Source organism: Dendronephthya gigantea, unplaced genomic scaffold, assembly GCF_004324835.1.
Source record: "Dendronephthya gigantea isolate DGI-Jeju-01 unplaced genomic scaffold, DenGig_1.0 000254F, whole genome shotgun sequence".
Classification (NCBI taxonomy): domain Eukaryota; kingdom Metazoa; phylum Cnidaria; class Anthozoa; order Malacalcyonacea; family Nephtheidae; genus Dendronephthya; species Dendronephthya gigantea.
The window spans coordinates 197,154-205,096 of NW_021163264.1; the positions used below are offsets into that span (position 1 = coordinate 197,154).

Sequence of the window (7,943 nt, forward strand, 5' to 3'; positions counted from 1 at the left end):
GAAGTCTCAGTTGGTAAGTCGTTACTCATTCATTGTCATTGACCGTACTTTACGTCTTAAGTCGATTACCTTGTCGCAAGAGGTTGGAATCGTTGTAGAAAGTATTTCTAATCAGTATTGTGTAGACAGTATAGTCCTCTTAGTCTATGGTCTTATAAGATCCTTTAAACCTCTACGATATATTTATTATTACATATTATACCTCAAAGCGGTCTAATCCTTAGAATGTTGCCCAAAAGGCAAACGGAAACTGGTTACAGTGATTTAGTTCACATTTCTAGGATCATTTTGATATATCTAGCTTCAAAATCGAGGCTTTAGACGATATGCGTTGATTTGTTACATAAACATTCATAATCTGCATGATATATTATCGCATCGCTCACGGCAACGCTCATCGTTAAGATCTTATAATGGGCATTTCTCCGATTCTTTTGCACATCCTAATCCAAAAAAAGCTCAGAATTATGACAGAATAGTAATATGTAAAATTTAGACAGTCTAAAGACAACAGAGAACAACAGAGAATTAAAAACAAGGAATTCGAAAAGTATGCGGTTGCCATGGGTGAGTGGTTTGAGATAACGACGCGACCTAGTATTTTGACTTATACTACAAGTGCGGCTTATCAGTAAGATGTGACTATCTGCTGATTTTGATGTGTTATTTATATGACCTCTTCAAGTAGGTCCCTTCCATGACCCCATAAGTCCAAATGGAAAAGTGATATATTACATTGCCAAGAAATTCCTAGAGATTAGGGTGTCTAAATTCATCCGAACTGAGTTAGTTTATATTCCGCATACGTCATGAAAATGAAATTCAAGAAGGGTACGTGGTATAACAACCTTGACTTGAACAATCTATGTTAAGTGAAACGGCAACTCGGTCGCTATCCTTGAAACAAATTGAAGCCAAAATTAAATATTTTATTTTATGTCTTAATATTTGGCGGTATCATTTTTACATTCCATTACTCTTATGGATATTGGGTTTATACCTTCTAAATATCGTCATATTTCATTCATTCATGCAATGTGCTTTCGTTTTTCTGCGAATAAGTTATTAATTTCACTCAGACCTATCGAAAATGAAATCGAAACCATATTGTAATGATAGTTTGGTATATTGCGTGACGACTGTAAATAAAAGCATTTTGTCCGAATGGCCAGAATCATTGTGTGTTCAAAAGGTATAACTGAATGTTAGATGATTGGGTACATTGAGTGGCATTGGCCTCTCATTCAGAATTTATATAGTGTGTTTTTTTTAGAAACGCCGGTAAGATTGTTTAACAAGTGCGAAGGGAAAAGGGGATTAAAGTTGTTTTCACAAACGAAGCAATCATATTGTTGAAGTCTCGGTTGGTAAGTCGTTACTCATTCATTGTCATTGACCGTACTTTACGTCTTGAGTCGATTACCTTGTCGGGCGATGTTGGAATTGTTGTAGGAAAGTATTTCTAATCAGTATTGTACAGTCCTCTTAGTCTATGGGTCTTCCAAATTCTGAAGCAATACAGAAACCGAAGAAAGACGTACTAATGAGATCGCGTATGCTCCTACGCCTCGGCATATACCTTTAGGACAGTGGAGCTTGATTTATTATTATAGTCCACAAGTTACAACATTCTCATGATGAGTTGGATTAAGGCATGGAAGTATTTATCAGCATCAAAATACCTTTTTAGAACAGCTTGTCATAGTGTGACGTAGCACACCACTCAATCGAAATTTTTTAAGGGTGGGTCGTTTGCCGTTGGGTTGAAAACCTACCATTTTCATGCCGGATATTAGCTGTTATGGGGACTTCGCTTTTAACGGCCAAAATGGCTAAATCGGTCATATTTTGAGGGTAGTTTTTTCGGTGTAAAGGAAAATACCCAATGTATTGCATGTTACACATCCAGTTAGTGACCTTTAAAACAATCTACATGCATGCGGGCTTGCCGGAACCATTTAGAAAAAAGGGCGTGGTCCCAACTTGCAGCACATTTTCTTCCTTCAGCGAAACAAATTTCAACAAGGAATAATCCATGGCCTTGACCATGACTTGCACATGACTATGACCATGGCTTGCACTTGACCATGGCTATGACTTGCACATGACTATGGCCATGACCTGTACATGACTATGACCATGACTTGCACATGACTATGACCATGGCTTGCACATGACTATGACATGACTTGCACATGACTATGACTATGAATTGCACATGACTATGACCATGAATTGCACATGACTATGACCATGACCATGACCATGACCTGTACATGACTATGACCATGACCTGCACATGACTATGACCATGACCTGCACATGACTATGACCATGACTTGCACATGACTATGATCATGGCCTGCACTTGACCATGGCCATGACCTGCATATATGAAGACAGAATGGTTTAAACGAACGGCTTAAAATAGATGTCTTTTTGACTATTTTAGCCAGTAAATTAATAAGTCTTAACTATCAGTCAGATTATTATTTGTAAACAGTCAAAAAAAATTATTGCTTGATTTTGTACAGTTACACGTCTGGGGCCGGTTGTTCAAAAGCCGGTTAGCTTAACCCAGGGTTAACTCAAATTTTCACATCAATATTTCTATGAAATTGAACATGTTTTTTTCATTAATATTTTGTGGATCAGTAGAAGTCTTCTTTTGTGAAATCTTGAAACAAACAGCGGTGCAGAAGCATATAAACCAAAACAGCGGAGTAAAATTTAACCCAGGGTTAGCGCTAACCCAGCTTTGAACAACCGGCCCCAGATGTAACTATTTTTTATAAAGACTTAAAAATAATAATAGTAATACTGACCATGAACGTGACCATGACCATGATTTGCACATGACTATGAAACTGGTGTTTTACTTTTTTTCTTCAAATTCTTGCAGACAAAATGGCATGCAGCTCAAAGACACCCTCGAGAAGTAGAGATGACGGTCAGTATAGAGCAAATAACATTAGCCTATAAAAGCATCAATTTAGAATTGAAACTGTTTGTAGCAGGATATACGAAGCTTGCAAATTCTATATTGTACCGTAGGCGGCACAGAAATCAGTTTGGTAACGTTATTTATCAATTATGTAAATACATTTTCGATTTAAATCTGGCTAATGCTTGTCCTAGTCACTGACCTCGATGCATGCATGAATAGTCGGTACAGTCGTACAATCTTATAACATGACAAAGTATACGCAGATCTCACGCGGAAAATTTGCTCAACGTGACCCTGAAAACCGAAGTATCAAAGTACATTCAAATACATACTAGAATTCTTTCAAAAGCAATTCGCGGGTTTATGCAATTTGTGGGATTTTTTAATTACGTGTTAGATTCCACACAGAATTGCAACGCACTTATATTATTTACGCCTACTTGTGCCTTATTTTTCGTTTTCAGTGCACGTGCTTTGTCTATATATGTGTTGTTATAAAAGTCATGTAAGCTACTGTCCTCAAAGAACTTTTTGCGTTCGAAGAAGGAGAACGCTTCCTAGCCGTGTCATATCGAGATTTGCGATGTCAGATTTGCCTCGTTCTGATGTGTCGCCATAGTAACTGGAGACCATGTGCTCGCTCTACTTTGACAGCCATCACTGTTGTTAAATTACTCATTTTGCGGGTAACCTTTTGTATCACATACGCTGTGATCGAGCCTGTGACCTTATAATGTTAACATTTTTGTTAATGATCGTTAACCGAAATCAACACATTTCGAACGCACATCACTAATCTGTGATTACTGCTAGTTGTAAATCCTGTCTTTAAAACTTTTATATCCTGTTAGGACTGACCCTCCCTCCCTGGTGGTAGTTAATTTGAAGTAAATTTACCTTAATTGTGAAATCCCTGAAAAAACCCACTGACGTGTTGATGCAATCTTTGCTTCAATCTGTTGGATCACCCGACCAGAAATTAAATACAACATGGCGAGAGGCATTAAAGGCGCATATACAATGAGGCTTATTCGCACAGTCAAAACGCGAGAAATATACAAGAAAAACACGGCTTACCTTACTTGCCCATTCGTGTTTGATATTCTCTCACCAAGTTTTCAACAATTTTCACAAGGAGGCAAGATAAGACCTATTTCAAATAGCTGGTTCCATATGTTATTGAAATTGTACAACAACGTTGAGTGACAAGTTTAGGTCCGTATAATATCGTCATATTACAACCTTTTCGTGTCCAAAAGTCTTGTTAGTCCGAATAATGATCAACCCGATATGTGTAAAAAATACGCAACGTTCTGTAACTTAAACTGGTTTCAAATGGCGTTACAGATTTTTCTCGTAGCTAATCTGAAGGCCTACTCCTGGTTATGCTAATATTTTTGTGTTTGTTCACTCGGAAAACAATCAATTTCTAAAGGAATGAATAATTATGATAACTTTGCTTTAATTGTTAAAATTCTATCGTCTGGCTGGCTACACCACTGCGCAAAACATTTAGCATTTTATTTCTTGTTATGCAATGTGATTTGATATGAATGATATACTTGTAAATTACTTTTTTCTTAAGCAAAACCTAGCAAGGTTACGTCATTCTCGCGTGCGCCCGCAATCTAATAATACAACAACCGCTGACTGTATCAAATTTCTGGCCAGGTTTCAAATTATATAAGAGAAATTTATAAAATAGCAGGCAAGATTGCATGGAATCAATTAATTAGCTATAATTGCAATTAGGAATGTCAATGTTCAATTTACTAGGTTTCAGGCAACTGTTGCCATGGTTGAACGGGGGAAGGTCATATTTACAAGCAAAACAGCAAGGTAAATATCATAGAGTATACTTAAACAATGCGGGTAGAATTTGATGAATTTCAAAAAATTAGCACTTCACATTGTAGTTTAATGTGAACTTTGTTCAACCCTGCAGTATTTTTCGACAGCAAGGTTTTATTCTCAAAAAGAATATATTTATTTTCTATATAGTTATTCCATTCTGTTCAATAAGTTAATAGTTAAGTAAATTAGCTTGTAGGTACACCACGTCGATATGTAACACTGCAAAGCTTTCGGTTCGTATTTTAACGTGCTTGTGAAATTAACAAATTAAGCTTAATGCATATTAGGACATGTGTGTAACAAAGTTATGAAGTTACTAATTAACAAAATTATTATTAACAATTAATGAGACCTTTATGGAGAATTACAGATGTATACATGTGACCAAAATACTGCGCAATGATTGCAAGTTAGACTCATTAATTATTCATGAATTTCACAATTAATAATAATAATCTTAATTTTCTCTCAATAGACTTTCGAACAGTAATCTTTCCAGGAATGCTGGGCGAACAAAATAAAGCTGCCGTCGAGGTAATGAAATTGTTATGCATTTAGTTGATGGTGTTCGTCCAGCTACTTCAATTACCCATAACAAAAAAATGGCGGATGTACTTTTACCAGAATGCATTGCGCTCGGAAATGGTTTAAAAAAGCGCTGACGTCTTTTAAAGGACAAACATAAAACAGGAAGTTATTTTCTTCGCTGTGTTAAAATTTCACGTCATTAAGAGTTTTTCTTGCCATCTTTTTTCAATCAATCGTTCTTAATGCCTGCAATGCATTCTGGTAAAATGTACATGCCGCCACGAATTTCAAAAAAATTAGTACTTCACATTGTAGTCAGGGGCGAAACTATTACATTTAATGTGAACTTTGATCAAGCTCTGCAGTATTTTGAACATGCCGCCATCTTTTTCGTTACGGTCAATTGTAAAACACGTTCTGCTGAAAGATATCTTTTTATTCGTCGAAATAAAAAGAAATTCGTTTCACTAAAAGGCAGCGTTTTTAAAACAATTAATGCTTCATTTTTTAGCACACAAGTGCCGAATTGGTTGCAATGGCGAAACAAGCTTTGTCTAGAGCGGAGCTAGATATTGCTGAAAAACACTGTTCTCAAGCCGTACGAAAGCAAATACTAGAGAACAGGTCGACTGAGGTGAGCTGGCAGCCACATTTCTGCCTAGGGGAAGTCTTGGAGACGAAAGCAGCGAAAATTACTGGGAATTCTTTAGAAAAGCAGAGACTTCTTCTTCAAGCAGGGGCGCTGTACAACTTCGTGAAGAACTGCATAAAGAAAGGTCGTGCCGGCACGGATTGCTTGATTGAGACAATGAAGCGGTGTCTAAACGACTGCTGGGTATTGAAAACAACTTAGTGTTATCAGCTGAAGGAGATCCACTTCGATGTGATTTTGACTCAGAACTTGACAAGAAGGAGCTGGAGGAACTACGAGACGAGGCGAAAGAATATTTGGAATCGTTGAAACAGAAAAGGTCAGCCTACGATAGCCAAGAGCACGAAAAGCCGGAGAAGAAATTTGTTGAACGGGCATCGGAAATTAGGAAGTTATGTGAAAGAATATCATCAAGAGTGAAACGTTTCCTGAGCAGAGTTATCAGTCAATGCGTCCAGGTGTTAGGAGATCCGCCATGCGACTACGAAGTTGTTGTTCTGGGGTCTTTGGCCCGAGACGAAATGACGCCATACTCCGATCTTGAATGGGCCATATTGATAAGTTCAGAGGAAGTGAAATGCAAAGTGTTCTTTCGTAATTTAACGAACTTGGTTCACTTACAGGTAAGTAAATGAATCCCATTTCATTGTCGGTATAAAAACTGTAGGCTTTTAGCGTGGCAACGTGGCTAGGGATATTTTATGAGGTAGGGCTCGCTTTGATAATTTTGCATGTCTAACGTCAGGATGTACACCTAAAGGGGAAACGTAAATTTGTGTTTAAATCTAATAAATCATTGATCAATTTGAACTTCAAATCTCCTCCAGTCAATTTGCAGTATACTAGATCAGGTGGATACTTCCTTGAAAAGCATTTAGGATGAGTCTTTGGCATACCAGCAAGGGTACAGTCAACCTCCTAGCCAAAATCCATCTGTCTTAATGGATCACTCGCATAATAGACCAACTTTTGACTCAAGCAAAAAAAACTGCCAAGTTTGGCTGCGAAATATTGTAAAGTGTACCGAAGATATAGCCAAGCGAACTTGTATACTCTTAGCCGAAAGAGTGTAATTAAATTAATTACACATTTTCGCCCGTAATACAGAAGTGTACAAAAATTGATTACTTCACACACTTTACATGGCTATATTTTCCGTACTACCCGACATTTTGCAGCCAAACTTGGCAATTATGCTAATTCCAATATGCCCTTCCCTTCTTAGCTGTGGTGATTTTTTCCCTTCTTGTTACCTACTTGAAAAGTTGGTCTATCATTCTGCAAGATATGCAATGTATCTAACCTAAGACTGCTTTTCCCGCAGATAATCAACCTCGGGGAAACTATTCTACCAAGCATGGGTATCAAAGCATTGAGCGGTGAATGGTTTTACGACAATGTAACACCGAGGGGGATATCCTTTGACGGATTCCTTCCACAGGCATGCAAGACTCCGTTGGGAAACATAAAAGATTTCGAGTTAATTCATTGCCCGGCTAAAATGGCAGAGTTCCAGAGCGACTCTTGGTGTCAAAAAAATCCAAATCTTGCAGATATTCTGTTAACTGTTGCTCCACTAGAATCGAATGGGCAAACAAAATTGATCGAGGAATACAGAGCACAGCTGGAAAAATATTTGTGTTCTCGTGTGATCTTAGTAATTGCCATGACAACTATATTTCTACCGGGAATCCTCCATGTCGTGGGGTGTGTAGAGGAATGGCTGGACTTCGAAAGGATTTTTCGCGCTATGAAAAGATGTTACCCAGCATTGACAAGATGCATGAAGACGGCAAACTGTACGATGTTAAAAAGGAGATTTATCGTTTAGTGGATCGTGTGTTTGCAGGTCTTGCATCATTCTTCGGGATCAGGGTGAACGGGGCATTCAAGATTCTCGATGAGCTTGAAAGGAACGGGATAATCACATCTGCAGGCCGGGAAAATTTAGCCAGTGCAGCA

At 37.8% G+C, this 7,943-nt stretch overlaps 1 protein-coding gene across 1 annotated transcript; it reads left to right on the top strand.

Moving 5' to 3' along the window:
- Positions 1 to 1,284: 1,284 nt before the first annotated feature.
- Positions 1,285 to 7,638, top strand: LOC114540918 (the record flags this gene model as incomplete). Its single annotated transcript, XM_028560914.1, has 7 exons — positions 1,285 to 1,367; positions 2,903 to 2,950; positions 4,724 to 4,786; positions 5,277 to 5,335; positions 5,841 to 6,114; positions 6,183 to 6,604; positions 7,306 to 7,638. Coding segments are annotated over exons 2-7 (1,194 nt in total), but the record flags the coding sequence as incomplete, so codon positions are not given.
- Positions 7,639 to 7,943: the final 305 nt, after the last annotated feature.